The sequence below is a fragment of the Myotis yumanensis genome, unplaced genomic scaffold (assembly GCF_028538775.1).
Source record: "Myotis yumanensis isolate MYYU_CA2020_CCGP unplaced genomic scaffold, mMyoYum1.0.hap1 SCAF_16, whole genome shotgun sequence".
In the NCBI taxonomy this organism is placed as follows: Eukaryota; Metazoa; Chordata; class Mammalia; order Chiroptera; family Vespertilionidae; genus Myotis; species Myotis yumanensis.
This window is the reverse complement of record NW_027223767.1, coordinates 51,933,742-51,960,115: the sequence shown is the minus strand read 5'-3', so window position 1 is coordinate 51,960,115 and position 26,374 is coordinate 51,933,742. Positions and strand designations below refer to the sequence as shown.

General features: G+C 67.1%; 1 protein-coding gene across 5 annotated transcripts in view; it reads left to right on the top strand.

Annotated features, from left to right (window-relative positions):
* The window catches only part of RBFOX3 (RNA binding fox-1 homolog 3), a 114,734-nt gene that overhangs the window by 75,897 nt on the left and 12,463 nt on the right, over positions 1–26,374 (top strand). For all 5 annotated transcript variants that reach the window (XM_070393506.1, XM_070393503.1, XM_070393505.1 and 2 more), the window contains 2 exons: positions 21,326–21,580; positions 25,985–26,122. In XM_070393506.1, the coding sequence (XP_070249607.1) occupies positions 21,359–21,580; positions 25,985–26,122 (360 nt within the window). In that variant the 5' untranslated portion in view covers positions 21,326–21,358. Of the gene's footprint in view, positions 1–21,325; positions 21,581–25,984; positions 26,123–26,374 lie in introns of those variants that run through there.

Below are 26,374 nucleotides of genomic sequence, written 5' to 3'. Positions count from 1 at the left end.
GCGGGTCTGCCTTAGGGGTAAAGTGCATTTCGTTCCTGGCGCCCAGCGTGGAAGATGAGTAAGCTGCCCGGGCCCTGGAGTGAGCCAGATGCTGAGGGTGTGCCGGGCCCACTCCACCTGCTCCCCGCCCACCCTCATGGAACCTGGACCCCACACATCCCCTCCCACCCCCACCAGGGCTCCCACCCCTTAGCCGGGGGCTGTCTGTGTTCTGACCCCTGCCCTGCAGCCCCCGTGGCACCGTTTCCCTGGCAAACGCGGCCAGGCTTCTAGTCCAACTCACCTTCCTTCCCGAACTGGGAACGGAGACCCCCCCCCCACTCCCAGACAGAAAAGGGGAAACGCTGCCCACCCCCAGGGGGGATCTGACAGGTGGGGGGTCTCTGTCCGCCTTCCTCCAAGGGCCGCGCCCCAGCCCCCCCTCCCCTGGGGGCCAAGGGCTGGCCCCCATGGAGGCCTGGGGGGATGTGAGGGGTAAATGGAATCGCCCCAAATGAGCTTGGTCTGGGCCTGCGTGGGAGCTGCTGATGCAGTGAGCTACCCTGCCCGCGCCCCCAAACCTCCCTTGGATCCCTCGCCACCTGCTCTCCGCCGGGAGCCTCTGCCCAGGACCCACAGGGCCAGTGGGGAGCCGCCGATTGCAGCCAGGCCACCCTCCCAGAGCCAGACACGGGACCATTCCTGCCGCCACCGCCTCCAGCGTCCTTGCGGCTCTGCCCTCTGCCTCTGTCCCAGCTGCAGGGGTGAGGGTCTCGGCCGCCATGGGCGCTACCAGCACAGAAGCAGGAGCTGCCCCTGCCGATGGTCTGGAACCGGCTCCGACCGGGGCAGGGGCAGGGGCGGGTCACAGGGGCCACCCACCCGTGGAGTCCCGCCCGTTTGCCCGGCTCAGCATAAGGGTCAGGCTTTGGCGAAGGCCCAGAGGAGGCCTGGGCGGGGTGGGCGCAGCAGCTCGTATGGACGCCATCTGGCCGGGAGCCGCTCGCAGCGCCTGGGCAGGAGCGGCTGAGCGCAGGGCACGGGGCTCTACCTCAGGTGGTTCCTGGCGCTGGGGAAAGTGGGCTCCCTGTCTGCAAGGCTTTCGATGCAGTTGGATGGGAAGCAGGCCCCACGGACCGGCCTGCACCGCGGGCACCACCGGAGCAGCGGGCCCCTCGTGTGGGCTGAGCGGCCCCTCCTTCCTGCTCAACCCCCCCCCCCCCCCACCACCACCACCTTGCTCTCAGGCTCCAGTGAGCGCTGCTCTGCCTGGGTCCCCACTAGGCTGTTCCCCTGGTGGCGTCTCTGACCACAGAGAGGTCTGGTCGGAGTCAGAAAGAGGGTCTGTGGGATGCCCCCCGCTTCTCCACGCCCTCCCGGAGCTGCGCCCCAGCCTGCAGAGCAGAATTACAGCCTCGTTTCCGGGGCCTGGGGCTCCCCTAGAGCTGGCGTCAGCAGCTGGTCTGGACACCCAAGGCACTGGAGGTCCGTGCCCAGCGCTGACCCAGGGGGCCCAGCCAGGCGGCCTCTTTCTCCCAGAAAGGCCCCGGCCTGCTGCCACCCCTGAAACTCGGAGCCCCCAGTTTAGTGACCACCTTCCACCCGCAGGACCTCTGACCCCTGCTATAGGGGGCCCCAAGGAGGACCGGGGAGGTGGGGGGAGAGGCGGCAGAGGTGGGCTGGGCAGCCGGGGAAGTTGCCTCCCCCCCCCCAGCTTGAGCCTCTGGGTTTGGGGTTGGAGGAGCATGGGGACCCTGCAGTTTCAGTCCCCGTCTGTCACTCACTCCCGCCAGCCCCCGCCACACCTGCACCAGCTCTCGCACAGGCCTCAGCGACTGGGTCCCCTTGGCGACCCCCCTGCAGGTGGCACCAGGGGATGCTCCGAACCGCTGCAGTGGGAACCGCCAGGGCCAGGAAGTGTGTGCTCGGGGTTTTTCCATCCCAGCGCCTGCCTCTCCCGGCTCCTCCTCTCCCTCCTGCACGGCCTCACACGGTCCTCAGGACTGTGCCAGGCCTGCCTGGCCCCGCCCCCGCCCCCGCCTGCAGGCCCTGGCCCCCACGCCAGGCCCGGCCGCCGCGCCACCCTCGCCACCCGCAACGCCCCAGGGCTCTGTTAGCACAACTGGGTTCAAATGTCTGATTAGTCCTTAGGAGATCGCGGGTCAATTTCCACAGCTCCTTCCTCTCCATTTAACTAATTTAACTGCACGATGGTTACAAATTTCATTTTTTTATAGCCCTGCTTCTCAGTCCAATTGAATCACTAAAATCTCATTTTCTCAGAAGCGCTGAGTATGTAACTGGAGGGAAATTACGCTCCCGTCTGCCTATTAGGACAGCTCATGCATGTGTGAGCCACGTGACATGTATGTGACAGCCACACGGTCGGCCTGCGTGCGGTGGGCTTGGCGAGGGCGGGCCGGAGGCGGGGCAGGAGGCTCGGGTGTCCCGTGTCAGCGCCGTGGAGGGCAGGGCCCCGGGCAGGGTCCTGTCTCCGTCCCACCCCCAAGGGCAAGATCATGTGTGTGCAGACAGCCCCTCATGGCAGGAGGGGGAAACCACATTAACTCCCGATTACAAATAAACGCTATCTGCGGGCCCTTGTAATTAAAGGGAAATTCAATTCGCCTCTAATGCCCCATTACGCCGGGCTCTGCGAGGGGAAGCGGGATTGGGCAGCTGGTGTGATGGGGCGGAGCGGCTCTGCCAGCTCCCGGTTCTTGGGGGGGGGCTCTGGGGGGGCGGCTGTAAGTCATTTCTGATCTGCCGGCCCCCCAGAACTTCCTCCTGTCTCCACTCCCCAAGGGCCCACTGTGTGGCTGCTTGGTGTCCTTGGGCAGCTGTGGGGTTTTTAAAGCATTTTTTATTGATTTCAGAGAGGAAAAGATAGGGAGAGAAAGATGGAAACATCCACGATGAGAGAGAATCATGGATCGGCTGCCTCCTGCACAGCTCACACTGGGGATGGAGCTCGTAACCTGGGCCTGTGCCCTGACTGGGAATCAAACCCTGACCTCCTAGTTCATAGGTCGACGCTCAACCACTGAGCCACACCAGCCAGGCAGCTATGGGTTTTGGTGTGGTGGCCGCTGTCCGCCCTGCAGGAGGCCCCGGTCCCCCGGGGGGTGGTCTGGGGCTTAGAGGGGCGTGGGCGCCACGGGGACCGGGTGTCCTGCCCGGGAAAGCGGAGAAAGGGCGGTGGCAGCGTCCTGTGCCCGTCTGGACAAAGCTCTTTACACCCTTAACCACCCAGCCCCTCCAGGGGGCACCTGGTCACCCCATTCACGGCCGAGGAAGCGGGCGCAGGGCAGAGCAGCCCGCCCGTTGCCTGTCAGCGGCCGTATCGGTTTGCACGGACCGGGCAGCGCGAACAGCAGCCACCGGTCTCGGGCCGAGGCTGGAGCTTGAGACGGGGTGTGGGCAGGGCTGTGGCGGCCGCTCTCCTTGGCGCGTAGACGGGTGTCCTGTCCCCGTGTCCTCGCTCGGCGTCCTGCTGGGTGTCTGTGTCCTGATCTCTTCTCACGAGGACGCCAGTCAGGTTGGACGAGGGCCCGCCCACGAGACCGCCTCTAACCTCGGTCGCCTCTGCGGGCCTCCCTCCGCTGCAGCCGCCTGCCCGGTGCCTGCCCTATGCCGCCACCTGAGTGTGGAGGGGACGCAGGTCAGCGCGGAACAGGGCCGAGGTGGCGCCGACGCCACCCGAGCCCAGAGCCACCCCTGCACGGTCTCTCTTGTCATGCGATTACGATCACCCAGCAGCAATTGTTCAAACATCCGGCGGCATGGCCAGCGAGTGGCAGTGCCCTCGGGGCACCGTGGCCATGGTGTGCCAAGCCCGACAAAGCGTGGCTGCCCTCGGCCTCTGGGAGGCGGAGGTGGACAGTCTGGACCCGTGGCAGCTGCCTGGGTGGGGCCGCCCCTGCCCCGCGCCCCCGCCCCCCGCCCTGCCACCTGCTGGCCTTCCCTGGGAGACGGCTCTCCTGGGGCTCGGGGCTCTGGGCGTCTGCGCTCCAAGGACCTGTGCCGGGTCCTCCGGGCCTCCATGCTGACTCCCTGGGGACATCATCAAATGCACCAGCCACTTTCCCTCTGAGCTTGATTCATCAGCCCGGGTGGGGTCCGGCTTCTACACTCAGGGTTTCTGACGCGGGTTCCTCCGGCCTCGGGGGAGGCACGGGGCTGTCCCTGTTCGGGGAATGGGAGAGTGGCGCTTGGTGGCCTCCTGGAGGCTGGCGGAGGGACAGACTGGTGGCGGAGGGCAGGGATGTTGTCGGCGGGGCCAGCAGAAAGGGAGTCAGTCCACTCTCAAGCCACAGGGGCCGGCTGCAGCCCGGACAGTGCCCAGTGCTAATGGCACCCGCCCCGGTCACAGCAGAGACAGAGGGTGAGGACAGACAGACTGGACATGAGACAGAGACAAGGGGAGTGTCCACGGGCGGGACAGGCTCTCCCCAGGCCCTGGGCCCTTCAGCCCCTCCCCCACCTCCCTGGCCCACGTGGAGTCGGGGGAGGAGGCCGCCCTGGCCGGGGAGGCTGCAGGCCAGACAGTGTGGCTCTGTGGTTCGCCAGGAATGAAATTCATTCTCACCCAGTGACCACAGTGGAGTCCGCCGCCGCCAGCCAAGGGCACGGAGTCCCCGCTCACTCCCAGGGCCCTCCGTTCTCTGACTCCCGGGGGCTTGGAGGGGGGGCAGCTCCCATCTGCAGACGCTGAGGGCTCCAGCAAGCCAGCGCGCCCAGTCCTGCGGCCCAGCTCAGGGGCCCAGTGGGGTCAGGGAGGGGCCAGGCCGTACCTGGGTCAGGCTGGGCCAGCTGTCCGTCCGTCTCTGTCACAGTCAGCTCTGCTGCTGCGGCGCGGAGACACCCACGGACACTGCGCAAGTGAATGGGTGCGGCTGGGTTCCGATAAAACTTTATTTACACCAACAAGCCGGGGCCAGCTTTGTCCTGTGGGCTCCAGTTGTCAACCCCGGGTCCAGCTGACCTTGGAATCCTAGGCCTGCCCAAAAGGGGTGGCAGGAGGCGGGACACAGAAACCCAGTCACCAACCAGCGGGCTCAGCGAGGGCTTGCCCCGCCTCAGCAGGACATGGGGCGCCAGACCTCGGGGGTCCTTGTCCCTGGGGTGGATGGGAATGGAGACCAGGGCAGCCACGGTGGGACCCCGAACCCGAGCCCTGGCCCAGGAGATGGACACCTGGGCCCCGAGGCCGGAGGACGCTTTGCTCGCCCCCTGGGTGACCCCTGCAGCCTAGAACCCGTCTGAGATCCCAGGGGGCATCGCAGAGCCATGAAGGGGCCAGGCACGCCCTCCCGAGAGCAACAGCCACTTCAGATCCCCGGCCAGCGGAGGGCTCGCCGGAGCTGCCGTCCGCCCAGCTGGGCAGGACCCTGAGGGAGGGGACCCAGGCCGCCGCCTCGGGGCTGCAGGACCCGCACAACCCGCACGAAATCCCCCAGAGGCGCCAGCTGCTCTGCGCCCAGGAGCGGGCCGGTGCTGACTTGGCTGAAACCCGAGCTGTCTGGGCCGCAGAGGGGAGAGGCGCGGGTGGGGAGCGAGGGACAGGAGGGTCCCCTGAGCCTCTGTCCAGGGGTGGGGTGGGTCGGCTCCTTCCCGGTCCTGCAGCCCTCAGGGGTCTTCCCGGTCAGTGGGGTCTGCTCCCCCGCCCAGAGGTGGAAGGGTGAGCCCAGAACTTGAGCCTCAGGGCGGCCGCCTTGGGTTCTGCCCTGTCTCGGCCTCACTCACTCCAACGCCCCTCACTGTGTCCGTGTTCCAAGGCTCCTGCCGCAGCCCTTGTGGGGATGGGAGACAGCACCCCCCACCGCCCCCACGGCCCCCGCCACGCCCCGCCTGGGAGCTGGTGCGCACCCCGTCTCCTCCTCACCCTGTTCCCAGTGGCATCCTTGCCTCTGCTCCTGACGAGGATGCCAACTCGGAACAGGGTGAGGAGGAGACTGGGGTACGCCCTCTCCTTCACCTCAGAACTTCCCTGCCCCCGACACTCTGGCCCCAGGCTCGCCGCCTCACAGCCCGGCCCCCGTCTGGCCACCCGCAGGCCCCAGGCGCGCCCCCCACGCCCCGCCCGGGCCTCGGTGCCTCGGTCGCGCATTACCATTTCATCATACTCTGAAATATACATGAAGTTGGCTGGATGCAGGCAAAACTGCACCACTTACCGCATGAATATTTCATGCTGGCTTCGCTCCGAGGTGTCCATCTCCCGGCGCTGGGAGCCCTCTGTCCGGGACCTCCCTGCCCACTCACCTGCCCTCGGGGGGCAGAGCTGGCCCTTTGCTGAGCGAGGGGTGCCTGAGGAGGGGGGACCAGGCATGCTGAGGGGTTCGGTGGCTGTTGGGGGATCTGTGGGGGCCCCAGGGACGTGGAGTGAGTCCTGAGTTCTTCTGGGGCAGCCACACCCCCACTTTGTGGGCTGAATATTCAGAATAAAATCTCGGTGTGGCAGAGAGCCCTGGGGAGGGGTGCCCGCTGGCTGATTTCCCACAATGCTCCAGCGCGGGCCGCTGCCCGTCAGCAGGCGGCAGACCCCCGAGGCCTTGGGAGGGAGGCCACCGTTCATGTCTGTGCAGGGCACTCCACTTCGGGCGCGGGGGGCTGAGGACGGGCCACGTGGGCCTGGGAGGGGCAGCTGCCGTGTGCATGTGTGCGTGCACATGTGGGTGTGCGTGTGTGCATGTGTGCATGTGTGTGCATGTATGTATGTGTGAGTGCATGTGTGCAGGTGACACAGAAGTACGCAGGTGCTCTGAGGAAGGCGTGGGAGGTAGGCCCGCCCCTCCCAGCTCTAGGGCAGCCAGGGCCTGCAAGGGTCAGCTGAGGGCAGCAAATGATGGTCGGGAGGAAGCAGAAAAGAAAAGCAGCGGCCTGTGTGGCTCAGTGGTTGCGCGGGGCTGCCTGAGGGGCCGGGAGCCCCTGAGTCGCACAGGGCAAGCGTGGCCAGTCCGGGAAGTGGGGGGTCAGTGGGGTCTGCTCCCTCCCCCAGAGGTGGAGGCCTGAGCCCAGAACTTGAGCCTCAGGGCGGCTGCCTTGGGCTCTGCCCTGTCTCGGCCTCACTCACTTCAGCACCTCTCACTGTGTCCCGTTTCCAGGGCTCCTGCCGCAGCCCTTGTGGGGATGGGAGGCAGCACCGCCCCCCCACCGGCAACTGGAAAGTGCCCGCCCTGCCAGGGTCCCCCCTAAGGAAGTGGCTCCCCACCCCCATGTACCCCTCTGCGGTGCCCTGGCTGCAGAGATGCTCAGGGAAGCCCCGCGCCTGGCGACAGCTGGCGGCCGTCCTGCCCCTTCTCTCTGCAGGACCAGCCTCCCCGGGAGCTGCGGGTCCTTGGTCAGCAGCCCACCCCACCCAGAGCCCCAGGACCCCGCCCCCCGAACCCCACCCAGAGCCCCAGAACCCCGCCCAGTGCCCCGGGACCCCGCCCACTGCCCCGGACCCCGCTCAGTGCCCGGGGACCCTGCTCAGTGGCCCAGACCCAGACTGGGCGTTGGGCAGGTGGAGAAGGCTCCGGGGAGCACACGGCTGGGCCCAGCGCCCCGGGTTCCTGGGGCTCCCTGGCTGCAGGGAAGGAGACTGTGAGGTTCTGCGGCAGAAATTTTCCACAGACGCCCCCAAGTCACACTTTCCGGCATCTCACACGCCTCGCTGCCTCCAGCTCCTCCATGCGGCGCCCGTCCCGGCTGCAGGGCCCCGCGCGCCTGTGCAGCTCCCTCCCCCGGACAGCACCTCCCCGCTGCACCCAGCTCCGAGGCAGAGCCCTCCTGCAGCGCCCAGCCTGCACCCCGCACCCGCTCCTCCCTGCAGCCCACGACCCGGGAGCCCTGACTCCTCCCTGCCCTGGCCTGCAGGCGGAGGCCTCTGCAGTCTGGCTTGGAAACACCCCCACCCCGTCCCCCCCTCCCCCCTCCCCCCCATGGAGCCGGCAGTAACAGCCAGGCCCTCGCCTTCCCCAGCAGCTGGGGCTGCAGGAGCCTCAGGCCCTGAAGGGTCTGCTGGTGTCTTAAGCTTAAAGGTGCCCGTCACCAGTTGGTGCCCGTGGGCCTCTCACGCTCCCACAGCCCAGAGCAGCGCCGGGGAGGGTGTGGGACCGGGGGGGAGAAGGGAGGAGGATGTTCTTGTTAGTGTTTCTGGAATGGCTTTCCTTCAGCCCCTTGCAATTCCTGGAGAAAGGCCCGACTGTCCCCTCCACCCGCCAGTCCTGCAGACTCAGTGGCTGATGGTCCCAGCCTTCCCCATCCTCTGGGGAGTCCAGCCTCAGCCTCAGCCCAGCCTCGGAGGCCCCTGGAGGTGCAGGGACCACCGTGGGGGCCGCCCCCCCCCCCCCCCCCCCCCGCCGTCCTCAGACCCTGTGTCTGAGTCCTGGGACAGCGTCTCCCGTAAAATCAGGTCCAGCTGCCGGCTCCTTGTCACGGCACCGCGATGAGGTTTCCTGTCCCGTTTCGCCCTCAGCACCTGCAGGAGCTCCGGTTGTAGCCTCGTTTGGGGCCTTGGAAGCGGAGACCCCGAGAGGCTCCGTAGCCGTCCAGCTCCACCCTGGTCTCGGCCAGCATTGGGGCGAGCTCAGCAGTCACGTGGCCAAGCACTGCTCCCCCACCCCCTTGGGCCTCAGAGCAGAGCAGCAGGAGCTTCTGGAAACATCTAGACCAGACCCACCCAAGACCAGGAAAGAACTGAGGGAGGCCACCCGAGTGAGGCTCGGGGGGGACCCCGGCTGGAGACGGGACCCCAGATCTGGGGCTGGAAGCTCAGGAGGTGCTCAGGGCCAGGAGTGTGGGTGGTCCCCGCCCCGCTGAGGCCTTCCGTGCTGAGGACACAGCCTGGAGGGGGGAACCAGCCGAGGGGGGGCGGTGCCTGGTCCCAGCGGCGCCCACCGGCTGCAGTGGCTGCTTTGTATGGGTGGCGCAGCGTTTTGGGTAATGAAATATTCACAGGTCAGTGATTCCTTGAGAAATGATGGGGATCAGTCAATTCCTTTTCAGGGAGTAATTTTCTTCCCTCGCAGCCGTGTTCCGTGTTGACTGTCATTAGCATGAGAGGGAGGCTGGATCGAAGACGCTTGTCAGAGCTCAGGACGAGCTGCCACCTCGTCACAGGCTGTGGCTCGGGGCCGGACACCCATGTGGGCGCAGGCAGGGTCCCTGGCAGGCTCCGAGCCCGGGGTGTGGGGCGCTGGCTGGTGGCCCCGAACGCCGGGCCCTCCCGGGTCTCACCAGCCTGCCTCCCACCTGGCGGGGAGCAGAAGGGCCCCCGGGACACTCTTTCCGGGGTGTGGGCACGAGGAGCCCGTCCTAGGCCTCCGTCCATCCCAGACCCAGCCAGCTGCCCTGAAGGAGAAGGTACATGGGTCTCTCCCTGTGCCGTGAGCCGGTCCTGGGGGCGAGTGGTGAGTTCCCGGTAGAAATGGACCCTTTTCCGGCCGGCGTGGCTCAGTGGGTGAGCGTCGACCTATGAAGTAGGAGGTCGAGTTTGGAGGTTGGATTCCCGGTCAGGGCGGAGGAGGCAGCCAATCAGTGATTCTCTCTCACCATTGATGTTTCTGTCTCTCCCTTCCTCTCTGAAATCAATAAAAAATATGTCTTTTTAGAAATGGACACCCCTCTGCTCCAGGCCTCCCACCAGCCCTGCCTCCGGTCCCTCAGCTTCATCCCCTTGTCCTGAGGCCCAGACCCCCCTGGGGAGGCCGGGCGGAGCCTCTTGCAGAGATGTGGGGGAGGGACAGCGCTCCCTGGGGCCCTCTTGTCCTCTGTCCCGGCCCCTTGATGAGGGCCCAGAGCCAGAACAGCCCCAGGAGAACCTGCCCGCCTCCCAGCAGGCCCAGACCCCACGCCGTGAGGCACCCAGGCTGAGTCCAGAAGTGGCCACTCCTGGCCTGTTCAGAGGACCCCAGGCGTCCTGCCAGCCAGTCTGTGTGGGGGAGGCAGGCTCCCCACCTGCAGGCTCTCCACCAGCAGGCCCTCCTACCAGCAGGCCCCTCCCCACCTGCGCACCCCTCCCACCTGCAGGCCCCTCCCCTCCTGCACGCCCCTCCCACCAGCAGGCTCCTCCCACCTGCAGGCCCCGCCCCTCCTGCACGCCCCTCCCACCAGCAGGCCCCTCCCCACCTGCACGCCCCTCCCACCAGCAGGCCCCTCCCCTCCTGCACGCCCCTCCCACCAGCAGGCCCCTCCCCACCTGCACGCCCCTCCCACCAGCAGGCCCCTCCCCACCTGCGCACCCCTCCCACCTGCAGGCCCCTCCCCACCTGCAGGCCCCTCCCACCAGCAGGCCCCTCCCACCTGCAGGCCCCGCTACCAGCAGGCCCCTCCCCTCCTGCACGCCCCTCCCACCAGCAGGCCCCTCCCCACCTGCACGCCCCTCCCACCAGCAGGCCCCTCCCCACCTGCACGCCCCTCCCACCAGCAGGCCCCTCCCCACCTGCGCACCCCTCCCACCAGCAGGCCCCTCCCCACCTGCAGGCCCCTCCCACCTGCAGGCCCCTCCCACCAGCAGGCCCCTCCCACCTGCAGGCCCCTCCCCACCAGCAGGCCCCTCCCACCTGCACGCCCCTCCCACCAGCAGGCCCCTCCCCACCTGCGTGCCCCTCCCCACCAGCAGGCCCCTCCCCACCTGCGTGCCCCTCCCCACCAGCAGGCCCCTCCCCACCTGCACGCCCCTCCCACCAGCAGGCTCCTCCCACTTTCAAGCCCCTCCCACCAGCAGGCCCCTCTGAGGGTGGTCTGGCCACCTCGTCCTCGCCCTCTGAAGCCCCAGTGGGGCGGGGAGCGGGGGCGATCTGGCGGCCTGGTCAGCCCTGCTGGGGTCAGCAGGTCAGGGAGGGGTGTCCACAGAGAAGGGGCAGCTTGGGGTGGAAATCCCGTCAGTGCTCAGCCATGGGCAGCAGGGCTTGTTCAGAGAATACCTTCGATTAAAAATTGATTTTTCAGTTGAATCTCAGTCGTAATGAGCCACATTCAGACACCTCCCCGCCCCCCCCGCCCCTCCCAGACAGGGTTCCGGTCACCGCCGGCCCCGCCTCGCCTCGGGGTGGGGAGGATGCCGTGAGGAGCCAGGGCGGGAGGGCCGTCCTTCCCCGCCTTTGGGAGTCATTACAAATGAGGTGCGGGGTTGTTAAATGGAAGTGTCACGGTGGTAAACCGAGTCCTTATTTACTGCCAGCTTGTGCCTCCATGCGGCCCCCGTTAAAGGCTGTGATATTTAATTTCCCTGGATCCGAGCAGTGTTTCCAAAGCATCATAAACAGCACCGCGTCTCTCCCTCTCCCGCTCCCCCAAACTCGGAGCCGTTGGCCAGAACCCGCCAGGCCTGCAACCCCGCGCCTCCGTGCGTCTCTCCTCCTCGGGGCGGGTGGGGCAGCAGGCGGCTCTCCCAGGCCCCGGGCCTGGGCAGTGGAATCGTCACCAACATGCTGACTCCCGGCAGCAGCGCTCACAGGCGAGGGCTCGACATGACCGGGCTACCGCTGACGTGTGTGACGCCGGCCACCCAGATAGGCCCTGTTCCCATCCCGGCCTCACAGAGGGAGACAGACGGCCGGGCAGGGGAGGGTCTCCCCGGGACCCTCAGCTTCGCAGGGCCGGAGCTCAGGCCGTCTTGACCCGGCGCGGGGCTGTGGCCCTCCTGGACTTGGACCTCAGGATGCTCAACCGCATCCTCGCTGCTCCCCCCACCCTCACCTGCTGGTTCGCTGTGTGACCTCGGGCTCCGTGCTCACCCTCTCTGAGTCTCTGTAAAGAGACCCAACCGCAGCTGCTCGTGTTGTAACTCCAACTTCAGGATCAAAAAGAGGGAATTGACCACTAGTGTAATGAAATCAGTTTAAAAAAAACCCAAAAAAACCACAACACAACAGCCCTGGCCGGTTTGGCTCAGTAGAAAGAGTGCCACAGCCCTGGCCTGTGGACTGAAGGGTCCCGGGTTCGATTCCCGATCAGGGCACATACCCTGCTGTGGGCTCGATCCTCAGTAGGGGGCGTGCAGAAGGCAGCCCATCCATGATTCTCTCTCATCGTTGATGTTTCTGTTTCTCCCTCTCCCTTCCTCTCTGAAATCAATAAAAATATATTTTTAAAAAAGGCAAACGAAACTCAAACAACTAGCCGACCAGGAAGCCGGACGTGGAGTCGGGTCAGTGAACGCTGACGCTCTGGAGGCTGTGGCCGGCGTGAGCCCTCTCTGCAGCTGGGAGCTAGAGTCGGAAGGCCCAAGCGCTGGCGGCAGGAAGGCAGGGACCTTTTTGTAGAACATTCCAGAAGCCTGGAGTTCCATAGCACACGCCTTGGAGGTGCCGGTCCGGGGAGCACGGCCGGGGCTGCCGGTGGCCGTGCCTCTGAGCTGTGGGAGCTCAGCCTGGTTTCTGAGCCTCAGTTTCCCCGTCAAGGACGGCAACATCCCCAGGGTTGTGCTCAGCACGCAGTGTGCCTGGCCCCTCGGGCATCGGGGACGCAGCTGTACAGGCAACGTGCCCGCCCCCCAGGTGTCATCCCCGCCAAGTGCGGTCCTGCCCGGCCGCAGCCTCGCCTGGTCCCAGAAGGTCCATTCTGCCTTGGGGCCAAGTCCTGGTGCTAAGGAATCGTCCGCTCCTGTCCCCACCCGCGGGGAGTCGGGAGGGCAGCTCGACCCCCTCCCGGTCTGAGGAGCAGTGACCCCTGACCGCCCGGCCTCCTGGGTGCGCTGTCGCCTCGTCAGCAGGAGAAGATGAATGTCTTTAATTCAGGGAGCTTTTCGGGCGCCAGTGAGAGGGAGTCAATCACCTCCAGGCCCCGGAGTCCGAGCTGGCACCTGGGCACAGCAGGGCGGGCGCCGAGTGGCAGCCGAGCAGGGTCACTGGACAACGGGGGGGGCGGGGCGGTGGGCGCCGGTGCTCTGCCGGCGGCGGCGGAGGGCCTGCCTGCGCGGGCTGGTGCGCGCTCTCCCGGCCGGGCTGGCTCTCTGTGTGGTGCACTGCACGTGGGAGGCGTGAGTGTGGACGTGGGTGTGAGCGCACACCGGGCGGGGCTGTGAGAGCACATGCCCTGTGTGCGGTGTGGGCGAGGTGTGTGTGGGGTGCACACGGTAGCTGGATGCGGCGAGACGTGGCCTGTGGGCGAGCGTGACCGCAGGAGTGAGCGTGCAGTGTGAGGGCCCGTGTGCAAGCGTGTTGTGTGCACGCAAGGGCACCGTGCATGAGCGTGTGCCTGTGCGTGCGTGGGCCGTGACCACTCTGGGTCCCCCGAGATGACCTGGGACCACGAGAGCATGCCCACGCGTGTGCATGTGCTGCCGTGACGGGGCGGTGGGCGCAGGGGCCTTGGCCGTCTGTAGGTGCCGGCTCACATGTGCCGTGGCTTCTGGAGAAGAAATGTTTAAAAATGGAGCTGTCAGCCCCGAGCTGACAGGCGCGATCAGCAAAGTGCAGCGTCGGCAGGAAGGCCGCTCCCTCAATTACCCGCGGAAACGGCTTTGTGCTGAGGAGGCAGAGCGGCGGGAGCGCAGCAAGTGGAGCAGACCCAAAAACTTCATTAATTAAAGAAGCTCATTAACGAGGGACATTTAATCAGCCGAAGATTGGATCGCGCTCGCCTCCGCCACGAGCCAGTCGGGCGCCAAACGGGAAGCGAGGCCGCCTGCCTTCTCCGCCGGCCCAGCTTCCACGGTGCCTGCCGGGCCTGGGGCCAGAAGAGGGGCCGAGGCCGGGGCTGGCCTGGGGGTCCGTGAGGTGTGGGGGGTCCTGTGCAGGCAGGTTCCAGCGACCAGAGTGCAGAAGATGTGCCTGGGTCAAAAGCGTCGCCCGAGGGTGATTTTGCCCCTGCCGGGGCCCGTGGCGGAGCAAGCTGACAGTGGGGCTGTCACGTTGGGGATGCTGCAGGCGTGAGCGGGGAGCGCCCGTGTTGCTGAACACCCTGCGGGGGGTCCCCACACAGAATGGCCGGTCCCAGTGTCCGCAGTGCCCAGGCCGAGCGCCCTGCCGCACGCTGTGTGCGGTCGTACCTGGGACAGGGGTGAGCACGTGGCAGGGGTGAGCACGTGGCAGGGGTGAGCACATGTGGCTGTGGGCATGTGCAGAAGTGTGTGCACAGGGAGTGTGTGTGTGTGTGTGCACAAGGAATGTATGTGAGAGCATGTGTGCACAGGGAATGTGGGTGTGAGTGTATGCACAGGAACTATAGGTGAGGGCATGTCCCTGTGCACAGGGAATGTATGTGAGAACATGTGCGCACAGGGGATGTATATTAGAACATGTATATACAGGGAATGTATGTGAGAGCATGTGTGCTCAGGGAATGTGTGTGTGTGTGTGTGTGCGTGCACAGGGGCTGTAGATGAGAGCATGTGTGCACAGGGAATGTGGGTGTGAGTGTGTGCACAGGGAATGTAGATGAGAGCATATGTGCACGGGATGCATGTGAGAGTGTGTGCACAGGGAATGTAAGTGAGAACGTGTATACAGGGAATGTATGTGAGAGCATGTGTGCACAGGGAATGCACATGAGAGCATGTGTACTCAGGGAATGTGTGTGAGTGTGTGCACAGGGACTGTAGGTGAGAGCGTGTATGCACAGGGAATGTATGTGAGAGCGTGTGTGCACAAGGAATGCACATGAGAGCATGTGTACTCAGGGAATGTGTGTGTGTGTGTGCACGCGCACAGGGACTGCAGGTGAGAGCGATGCTGCTGACAGACCATTGGCTGGGCCGCTCTCCCCAGCCGGCCGCCCTGGCGCGGGGCTGTGGACAGAGCAGGCGCTCAGAGGTGCCAGCAGGTGAGGGCATAGGCGTCCCTCCCCGAGGGTGTGGATCCCAGGCCCGGGAAGCCACCGACACACCCGGGACCACAGGGAGTCAGGCTCTCGGGCCTCATTTCCCCTTGTGTCCCCCTCACTTTGACAGGGCCAGGCGGGGTCACCCCCTAATCCTGGGAGGACACGCAGAGTCCCGCTGGCATCTTCCGGAATCAGCCGGCCGGTTGCTGGGGCCGCCCAGGGCCTCCCCTGTGGACTCAGCAGCCAGCCCCTGCGTCCTTCCTTGGGCCCCCTCTGCACTGTCACTGCCAGGCCCACCCACGGCAGGGTCCCCACGGCGCATCCTCTGACTCCGGAGCTCTGTCCTCCCAGGCCCGGCCCGGCTGGGCGTGCCCCCTCCCTGCTCCTGGTCACCGGGTCCCCCGGCCTTGCAGTCTGCAGGTTGGACAGTCCCTCCTCGGGGCTCCTGCAGGATCCAGGTGTGGCCCCCACCCCATGGACGCTCCTCCCTGCTCTGTCGGAAGCATCGGCTCATGCCACAGACCCAGCCAGGGCCCCAGGCCCACGGCCTCAGGGTGCCAGCAGACGGGCAGTCCTTCCCTACCAGGACGTCTGTGGTCTGTGGTCAGTAGGGACCATTCTCTGTGTCACAGATGCTGGGCCAGGAGCCCAGAGCCTGCACCCGAACAGCTCCCGGGTGCCAGTGCTGTTGGTCCATGAGCCACTCCCACATCCCCACTGTGTCCAGCTGCGGGCGCCACACCCGACTGTCCCCGCCGAGGGCTCTGTCCCCACCAGGGGACTTGTCCCAACTGCAGATAAACGCAGATCTCAATCCCCCGCCCCCCCGCGTTGACTGTGGGACGCGTTATGTAAGCTTGGCTGCCAGGAAATTTACTCCCGAACTCCATTCCCCGGCTTCCGCGTGAGCCTGCTCCCCAGAGCTCACAGCAGCCACAGGGCGCCGTGGGAGGAAGGCAGGGCGTCTGGAGCCTCGGGCCACTGGGCCCAGACCGTGGGTGGCACCCAGGGGTGCCCTGGTGCCCATTCTACCTCCCATCCCCACCCCCGGCCTGCCCGCCTCATATCCTGGGCACCATGCCTGATACCCTGCTCCACTTGCTAATGGAGGCCATGTTCCTTCATGAAGATGGAGGGGGCAGCTTCGGGACAGAGGTGCCCTCCAGCGGTCGGACGGGGGTTCTCCGGGCACGCCTCCTCCTGGAGGTCACCGTGGCCGCTGCCCGTGGCTTTGTCCTCACAGGCCCTGGGGGGGAGCTTTGGCCCGGCCGCTGTGCCCTCCGCTCCACCAAGTGGGAGCGCAGAGGTGCCGCGAAGCCCACCTGCTTAGAAACGCACGCGCCATCTCAGCGGAGCAGGGAAGGACGGCGGAGGAGCAGAATGAAGGTCACAGGGGAGCGGAGATCCTGGAAGGCTTCCCGGGGGAGGTGTTGCGCACTCCCGGGACGGAGGGGACCAGGGGGAGAGGGAAGTCTCAGCCGAGAACCCCTGTGCAGGGCCTGCGCCTGAGCACGCCTGGGCCGGGCGGTGCACTGCGGGCCGACACAGCAGGTGCTCGCAAGCAGTTCCTGATGGGGAGGGCGACGCCCGGGCAGCCGAGCTGTGTGGGAGTCGCCGGGAGATGGGTGGTCTGAGGCCCGGCCTGGCCACCTCAGGGACCCTCCCTCTGGCTCCTCACCTTCCCCCCAGATGTCGCCCCCCACCCCTGCCCTGGCACCCCGGCCTCACCCACCAGGCCCCGGATGAAGTAATACGGGGTTGACACGCCGTCTGACTGCCCTAATTAATAAAAGATATTGAGCTGCCTGCCGTGGGCACCAGGGCAGGTAACTTCCCGCCCAGCCTTCTGTGGGGGCGCCTGCCAGGGCACAGTATCGACAGGGACACGAAGTATCACATTTTCATTGCTGAACGCAGGGCCAGGCTCTCGTCAGCCGCCTGCCTGTGGCGGTCACAACCACAGTCAGCGTTTTCTGAGCACCTGCTGTATGCCTGAGCCCTGTCAGATGCTGCAGACTCAGTGGTGAGCCAGACCTCCTTGCCAGGGCCCAGACCTCCAAAGGGACCCAGACCTCCATCCGGGGCCCAGACCTCCATGTAGGACCCAGACCTCCATCCAGGACCCAGACCTCCATCCGGGGCCCAGACCTCCATCCGGGGCCCAGACCTCCAATCGGGGCCCAGACCTCCATGCAGGACCCAGACCTCCACCGGGGCCCAGACCTCCATGCAGAACCCAGACCTCCATCCGGGGCCCAGACCTCCATGCAGGACCCAGACCTCCATCCGGGGCCCGGACCTCCACCCGGGGCCCAGACCTCCACCCGGGACCCAGACCTCCATCCGGGACCCAGACCTCCACCCGGGATCCAGACCTCCACCCGGGGCCCAGACCTCCATCCGGGGCCCAGACCTCCACCCGGGGCCCAGACCTCCACCCGGGGCCCAGACCTCCAATCGGGACCCAGACCACCATGCAGGACCCAGACCTCCATGCAGGGCCCAGACCTCCATCCGGGACCCAGACCTCCATCCGGGGCCCAGACCTCCATGCAGGGCCCAGACCTACATCCGGGGCCCAGACCTCCATCCGGGACCCAGACCTCCATCCGGGGCCCAGACCTCCATCCGGGGCCCAGACCTCCACCTGGGACCCCGACCTCCATCCGGGGCCCAGACCTCCATCCAGGGCCCAGACCTCCATCCCGGGACCCAGACCTCCACCCGGGACCCAGACCTCCATGCAGGACCCAGACCTCCATGCAGGACCCAGACCTCCATCCGGGGCCCAGACCTCCATCCGGGGCCCAGACCTCCATCCAGGACCCAGACCTCCATCCGGGGCCCAGACCTCCATCCGGGGCCCAGACCTCCATCCGGGGCCCAGACCTCCAATCGGGGCCCAGACCTCCATGCAGGACCCAGACCTCCACCCGGGGCCCAGACCTCCATGCAGGACCCAGACCTCCATCCGGGGCCCGGACCTCCATCCGGGGCCCAGACCTCAATCCGGGACCCAGACCTCCACCCGGGGCCAAGACCTCCACCCAGGGCCCAGACCTCCATCCGGGACCCAGACCTCCACCCGGGACCCAGACCTCCACCCGGGGCCCAGACCTCCATCCGGGGCCCAGACCTCCAACCGGGGCCCAGACCTCCACCCAGGGCCCAGACCTCCAATCGGGACCCAGACCTCCATGCAGGACCCAGACCTCCATGCAGGGCCCAGACCTCCATCCGGGGCCCAGACCTCCAACCGGGGCCCAGACCTCCACCCGGGGCCCAGACCTCCAATCGGGACACAGACCTCCATGCAGGACCCAGACCTCCATGCAGGGCCCAGACCTCCAACCGGGGCCCAGACCTCCAATCGGGACCCAGACCTCCATGCAGGACCCAGACCTCCATGCAGGGCCCAGACCTCCATCCGGGACCCAGACCTCCATCCGGGACCCAGACCTCCACCCGGGGCCCAGACCTCCATCCGGGACCCAGACCTCCACCCGGGACCCAGACCTCCATCCGGGACCCAGACCTCCAATCGGGACCCAGACCTCCATACGGGGCCCAGACCTCCATCCGGGGCCCAGACCTCCATGCAGGCCCAGACCTCCATCCGGGGCCCAGACCTCCACCTGGGACCCAGACCTCCATCCGGGGCCCAGACCTCCACCCGGGACCAAGACCTCCATCCAGGGCCCAGACCTCCACCCGGGACCCAGACCTCCACCCGGGACCAAGACCTCCATCCAGGGCCCAGACCTCCACCCGGGACCCAGACCTCCACCCGGGACCCAGACCTCCATCCGGGACCCAGACCTCCACCCGGGGCCCAGACCTCCACCCGGGACCCAGACCTCCACCCGGGGCCCAGACCTCCACCCGGGACCCAGACCTCCATCCAGGGCACAGACCTCCATCCGGGACCTCCATCCGGGACCCAGACCTCCATCCGGGACCCAGACCTCCACCTGGGACCCAGACCTCCATCCGGGGCCCAGACCTCCACCTGGGACCCAGACCTCCATCCGGGACCCAGACCTCCACCTGGGACCCAGACCTCCATCCAGGGCACAGACCTCCATCCGGGGCCCAGACCTTCAATCAGGGCCCAGACCTCCACCCGGGACCCAGACCTCCATCCGGGGCCCAGACTTCCATGCGGGACCCAAACCTTCAATCGGGACCCAGACCTCCACCCGGGGCCCAGACCTCCACCCGGGACCCAGACCTCCATCCAGGGCACAGACCTCCATCCGGGGCCCAGACCTCCATCCGGGGACCAGACCTCCAACCAGGGCTCTAACCTCCATCCGGGGCTCTAACCTCCATCGGGGCAGCCCCAGTTGAATCCCAGACTTTGGCTTGTCCACAAAAACTCTCCTGTGACGGCTTAGATGGTAAAACAGCCCCCTCTCTGCACCCGTGGGCATCCCTCTGACCTGGCTGCCGCCGCCTCCGGGCTGGCCCACTGGCTCTTCAAGGCGCCAGGACGTTGGGCTGTGAGCCTGGCCAGCACCCGGGGCTGACTCATCGCCTCTGGAAACCACGCCAGGCTTTCCAAATGCAGTTATGCTCCGCGGGGAACCTGCTCGCTGGTGCACCCCAGGAGCCTGCATCCAGGCCCCCGCAGCTTGGCCCCGTCTCTTGGGCGCAGACATAACACCAGCCCTGCCTTCATCACCAGCGGGGCCGCTGCACCCGGTGCCATTTCCTCCCACGCGCTGAGGGCTCTCCCAGCCCCTTCCTGGGCTCCCCGTCATCACACCTTCCCTGTGGGCGTGCGCGGGCCAGGCCCCCTCCTGGGAGACGTTCGGGTGACTCGCGCTGTTTCTGCCCAGCGGGCCCAGAAGCACGGCCGGAATCACCCCAGGACCAAACCCAACCCAGCCAGACTCGCCACAGGACGGGGCAGCCTGACTTGGGCCCCAGGGACTGAGTCCGTGTGCCCCCTCCCCCGACATCACTGTGTGTCAGCGTCACTCGGCCCGAACGGGACCCAGGCCAGAGGGGACTGGGGAAGTCGGGGTGAGTGGGAGGAAGCAGGTGAGAGAGCCTCCCTCTCTCGGAGCCTGGGAGGAGGGGGCGCTGGGAAGATGTAAGTTAGCACAAGTTCTAATCAAATATTTATCAGTTAATTGATCTCGTGGGCCGCCTCACACTCACCCTCAGCCCCACAATTTCCTCCAGCTCTCCTGCTCCCCCTCCTCACCTTCCGAGTGCTCCTGCACCCTGGCAGCCCCGCCCTCCCCTCCTCCACGCGCGCCCGCCTGACCTCACTGGGAGCTGGGGACTTCGCCAAGACGTTTGCCAGCAGTGGGTCATGGGGCTTTGCAGGCGACTCTGGAACAATGAAACGGGGACCTCTAGCATGGGGCGTGCGTTCGTTCGTGTGTGCGTGCGTTCAGGTGTGGGTGTGCGTGTGCGTGCACATGCACGTGTGTGTTTCCCTCCCCAGGTCAGGAGCGTGAATGCCACCCCAGTTTCTGCAGAGAGAGGGAGGGGATCCTCACCAGGGAACAGGACAGGACAGGACTTCTGCCTACCCGCTGTCAGGGGTCCCCCAGGAAGTGGGGGTCCGGCACTGAGATGTGGAGGTTGGCGTTGGAGCTTGGGGAGCAGGGGGCCCTCAGGCCTCCACCTGCAGGGGGATGGACAGGCGGCTGTGGGGCCGGGCCCCGGGCCTGATGGCGGAGCCCCCAGCGGGGTTTTTGACTCCCCGTTGCCCTGGGGCGGCCTCTCTGGGCACCTCACACTTTAACAGCGGCTTCGCCTTCCGGGTCAGCGTCCAAATTCACTCTCCGATGGGCTGGCTGCAGGCCCACAGCCCGCCCAGGCCGCCAGGGGCAGGTGTCGGGAGTCGTCGTGGCTGAGTGGACAGTCCCAGCACGCTCTCTGGCAGGAGCGCCCGGACGGCTCCTGGGGCAGGTGGACAGGAGATGTCAGGCGTGCGGGTCGGCGTGAAGGGGGATGGCGGGAGCTCGCACAGGGTCCTCCCCGCGCGGGGAGAAGAGGAGTCGTGAGTGTCCGACTGTCCGCGCCTGTGCGAGGTCCTGCTGCCGCTGGGCTGCTCACAGGAGCCTCGGCACCTGTCCTGACGCTGGGCGCTCTGTCGCCTGGGGACACCTCGGAAGGCCAGAGAGAGCCTCACCTGCTCAGAGGGGCTGCCGCGGGCCGGCCCTCGGGCGCATCTGCATGGGGGTGGGGAGCCTTTTTCCCGTCCAGGGCAATGTGGGTATTTGTAGTCATTCTCGGGCCACACAGAATTACCCACGGAAACACCAGCCTGCTGGATTCGGCCACACATTTCATTAACGCCCCCCTAATGCCCTGGCAGGGCCAGGCCAAAGGATTCTCAGGGCTTCTACGACCCTCGGGCCGGACATTCCCCAGCCCCCGCCCCTGGACATCATAAGGGACCCCAGTCCCTCCTCTGAGGCTGAGGAACTTCCGTCCAGGCTGCGTGTATGCCCCACATCGCCGGTTCCCACAACACCCCAATTTCAGGGGTGGGCAGAGAGTCCACACCGACAAGCTCCTGGGGCCAGTGTCCGGGAGTCTAACCAGCCTTCTCTCTCTCTCTCTCCCTCCACAGGGCAGCCAGGACGCCACGGCTCCGCCTGAAGCGATGGCCCAGCCCTACCCCCCCGCCCAGTACCCCCCTCCGCCACAGAACGGCATCCCCGCTGAGTACGCCCCGCCCCCGCCGCACCCCACACAGGACTACTCGGGCCAGACCCCGGTCCCCCCGGAGCACGGCCTGACCCTGTACACACCAGCACAGACCCACCCCGAGCAGCCGGGCACCGAGGCCAGCACGCAGCCCATGGCGGGGGCCCCGACAGTGCCGGTAAGGGGCCCCAAGACCAAGCTTCAGGGAGCGAGGCCAGCCCGTAGGTGGAGGGGCAGGAGACTTAGTGGGGGTCCCAGCCTCGCAGCTCTTGGTTCTCACACGAAGCCTCTCTCCGGTGGCCCCTGCTGAGCCAGGCCCAGCCAACCCTCACCTCGCCTGGGAGAGGGAGCGTGTCGGCTGCCAGTGACCGTGAATGGGAAGCTAGGGACACGGCGGAGGCTGGCGGCCTGGGCTCGCCTGGTGTTGCGGGGTGAGTGGGGGGGCTGGCGGCGGGAGAGGAGCCCAGGGCCTCAGCGCTGTCTTGGTGGCAGGCACTCGTCTCCTTTTTAATCACTTGTAATCTACCTGCTTGGCTGCCCTCCAATCAGATAGCTTCAATTATGTGGTTGTAATGCAGCCGGAGGAGAACGGGCTGAGCCCTGCTCTTCCGATGTGAGCGTGTGGTGAGGGATGGCTGAGCCCCGCCCCCCTCCCGAGACCAGGACCCCAGCCTGCCCCGGCCACCTTCCCGAGGCCCCAGCCTGCCCCCGGCCACCCTCCTAAGACCACCCTTCAGACCCCAGCCTGCCTGGCCCGTCCTGCACTCCCCAGTGGTCTCCAGGCCTTCTCCCCCTCACCGCTGTGCAGGGCCTATGGGGCCACCCAACCTCCCTGCTGGCTCCACCCCAGCGCTGGCTGCCCGGCTGGGCAAAGGGCCAGCAGCTCCGAGCTGCCCAGGAGTGGCTCTGCCCTGGTGGCTCCCGATGGGTGCCCCCTCCACATGCCCTCAGCCCTCCCCCTGACCCAGTCTGGCTCCCAAGGTGCTGCGTGGATGCAAATATGACCTGTTCTCCCGGGCGGACAGCACCGTCAAGCTCTGTGGGGGGAGAACCCACCCCGCTGCCCCCGGGCTGGACTGTACCCTCGTCTGGGGCCCAGCCAGGGCCCTTCCTCCCGCTTGGAGCGTTGCCCAGCGGAGCCGCTGGAAGCCATCAACTCGGCGCCCCGCATCCCTGGTGCGGAGTCTCTCCTAGACGCCCAGGTTCCTGCCGGTGGGAGAAGCCCGGCCCGCGGGCCGCAGACCCGGGAGCCACCCACGCTTCCCGCTGCTCCTGCTCCTGAGGCCGCAGCCCCATGACCTGCGCGCTCTGAAGAGGTGAGCGGAGCAGGGGGCCCCGCCGGGAGCGCGTTGCCGGCCGCGGGCCTCTTTCTGACGGACTGTGGTGGACGGGGCGCCTGGTCAGGCCTCGTGACCTCCTCACAGACGGATGGGGAGCCCGGATTCGCCCGGGAAGTGGACACTGTTGGGAGACAAGAGGATCGGAGCGCAGTCGGCGGCCGAGGCCCGAGGCCTGTGCGGCAGAAAGAGCCCAGCCTCCTCGGCCCCGGGGCTCGGACGCGGCCTGACCGGACACGTCGAGTCTGCCTTCGCGGGCGGATATGTGTGGGCACCTACCGTGTGCCGGCACCGAGCGCACTGGGCGCAGAAGCAGTGACCGGCCCTGCCCCGCGATGACCGTCGGGTTCACCAGCCACGGACACGAAAGTCAAAGGGGCCGGCCGTGGCCTCTGGCTGTGAGAGTTCGTGCCCTGAGGGGACCCCAGAGTCCCCGGGGGGAGGCCCCACAGAGAGGGGAGAGGCTCGCTGCGCCAGCTGAGCGCCTCCCCGGGAACGCGCCCAGCCTGCGGGATGCAGCCACCCTCCTTCCTCCGGCCGGGGCTCCAGGTCCTGCGAGGGGCCGGGCTCTGCGGGTCTCCGCCTGGGGACCAGGAGGACAGGCCGTCCCTCCCTAGGCCCCGGCCGAATGAGCAGTGCAGGGGACGTCGCTGGACAGCTGGTGACCCAGAGCTGCCGGAGGCCTCGGCTGCCGCCTCAGGCGCAGCTGGAGCCGGGACCATGCCCCGTCCTGCTCGACTCCAGGAGCCGCCTTCTCCCCCGAGAGGCTGCCCGCCGCCACCTGAAGGCTGGGCGCCTGCGCACTGGTCAGCGGTCCTGGTCCCGGTCCCCTCTCTGAGGCCCTTCAGCTCAGAGAGCCTCTGTGGTCGGATCGGGGGGCCCGGGCGCAGGCTGCACGAGCCCCACATTTGTCCAGACCCACCTCTCCTGTGTGTGGATCCCTCGTCATCTTTGTGCTTTTGGCAAAGGCAGCATGGGGCACGGAGCGTGTGTGGCGGCCGGGCCCGGAGTGGACACACAGCTCTGCCCCGGGGGGGGGCTGCCCAGGGCCCCAGAACAAGTCATCGTGCACGGACGGCTGGAGGCCACCCTCGGAACACGCCTCCTCCGAGGCCGACGGGCCGCCCCGCGGGGTGAGCCACATCGGGCACCCGGCTGACAGTCATCACACAAGTACAGAGGTTTTGAAGGAGGGGTGAGGGCACGGGGGGCTCCAGAGAAAGGAGCTTTGCAAGACCCGCTCCGTCTTGTCACACGTCAGCAGGCCTCGCTCATGGCAGCACCGGGCACAGGTCCGCGTCTGCTGCCCGAGGCCCCTGGGCCCACGGCCGCTGCCCAGCTCCTTCTTGGCCTCCCCCGCCCCCCCTCCCGTGCTGGCCTTGGGGAGGCCCAGGTGGAGGGGGCTGCAGACTCCTCGGAGGGTGGCCGCCTCTGCACTCCTGGCCTCAGAGGGTGAGAGGGGGTGAGGGCAGCTGACACGGAGAAGAGGACGCAGAAGCCAAGCCCCTCGGACCAGCGGTGGAGGCAGGGGTGTGGCTGGTGTGGTTCCGTGCCCCCTGCGTGTGGGCGCTGAAGCAGAGAGTGTTCTAAGTGGGGAGAGCCGGGGCCGCGGTGATAAACGGTGGGCCGGCCTCGCCTTCCCATGGGCAGCCAGTGTGCCGTGACACCGCACAACGTTACACCCGCGGAGCCCATTTATCTGCCTGCGCGCAGCTGTGCGGGGTTGGGCGCCTTCCTTCCTGGTGTCCTGGCCCTTCCCGTACCTTTCCCCACGCCCCCCCTTCTCCCACTTCGGCCTCTGCTGCTCCCCTGGGGGCTCGGGGGGACCTGGATCTTGGTGACACCCGTGGCCTCCGCCTCCTGTGGTCCTCCCCGCACTCCCCACCCAGGGCTCCCGGCTCCAGCCCGGCCTCCTGGCCAAGTGACCTCTGCCCTCTGCTGGCCGAGGTCAGCACTGCAGTCCCTCCAGGCCACAAGCGAGGCCACGGCCACCAGTTGGAACAAATTCCCTGAGGGCTCGGGGCACCTACCCTCCGCTCGCGCTCTCTCCAGGCAGGAGGCCCAGGGTGGCTTTGCTGGAGGCAGGGGTCTGGGAAGCCGACCGAGACAAGGATGCATTTGAGCAGTGCACTGGGGTGACCCCAAAATAATACGGGGGGTGGGGGAGCGGACAGGAACGAATCGAGACAAGAAAGGGAAGGAGGAAATAGAGGTTATGTTCTCATCTCATTACCCCCTCGGTGCTGAGCTCACCCCCACTGGGGGGTGTGGGGGCGGAGGAGCCCCGTGGCATCTGTCCTGTCTGTCACCACTAAGGACGGCTGCTGGGCGGTGACGCCCCCACTTGCCTCACCCGTGGGCAGAGCCAGGAGAGCGAGTCTCCGGCGGGCATTGGCGGTTCTGGCATGTCCCTGTGGGTGGCACACGGGGCCTCGGGCCCTGGCGTCCCAGTACCGGTCCCGGTCCCGGTCCCGGTGAGCTGGCCGGGCACCTCGGCCAGCGGCCACTCATCGCCCAGCGGCGTTGATGGAGCACCCACTGCGCCTTTGGCACTGGCGCGTCTGCAGGGAGGGCCCCGGGCTAAAGGCCGGCCTGGCGGTGAGCTGGCGCCCGTCCCTGGAGAAGTCCCCCAGGCGGGGCCTCGCCCCCTGGGCTAGCGCCTGCTCCTCCCAGACACGGCGATGCCTCCTCCCAGCACCGTCCTCGCGGGGAGCTGTGGGGGGTAGGGGGGCGGCTAGCGGCAGCGTTGCTCCCTGAGGCCGGGCCTTTGGGCCCTGCTGCTGAAACAGTGTTTGAGTCCAAAGTGAGGACCCGCTACACAGGACGGAACTGGTCACGGTGCGTGGCCCCCAAAGTGCTGAGAGGCACCCCCAGGCGCCTGTTGGGGGTGCATGTGTGTGCCCGGTGGCGGGTTCGGAAATGCCCACTTTGCATTTGGCCTTGAATGGTCCTGTCAGGAAAGGGCACGCGTGGGACCCTGAGGCCCAGTGGTCCCTGGAGCTGAGGGACCACGGTCAGATCTGGGCCAAGCGGAGAGGGGACACAGGGCCAAGGAGGCCCGGCCTCGCGCCGGCGTCCCGCACAGCTGGGCCGTGTCCTGTGAGCGTCTCGGGCCGTTTCCCTGGCAGATCCCAGCCCCGGGAGGAAGAGTCCGAGGGGCTGGGAAAGACTTGGTCTCTGAGCTCCCCCCGCCCCCCGTGGGATGGAGCTGAGAGAGGCCCTCACACCCCGTCCTCTCCCCACAGCAGACAGACGAGGCGGCACAGACGGACAGCCAGCCGCTCCATCCCTCCGACCCCACAGAGAAGCAGCACCCCAAGCGGCTGCACGTCTCCAACATCCCCTTCCGGTTCAGGGACCCCGACCTGCGGCAAATGTTCGGGGTGAGTGTGTGCGGGCCCCCCCATTCCTGTCCCCACCGCCTCCTGCCTCCTGGTCCAGCCAGTCCCGACCTGAGCATGTGGGAGGGAGGGAGAGACGGACGGACGAGGGGCTTCCTGGGTCCCCTCCAGGCCCAGGCCAGTGCCCAGCAGGTAGCAAAGCTGCTGCATCTCTGGCACGGGCTCCGGGACCATCTCCTCAGAGGGCGCCCTGCCCTGCCCACAGGCGCCTGCTCCCTCCGCTGGGTGCAGGGT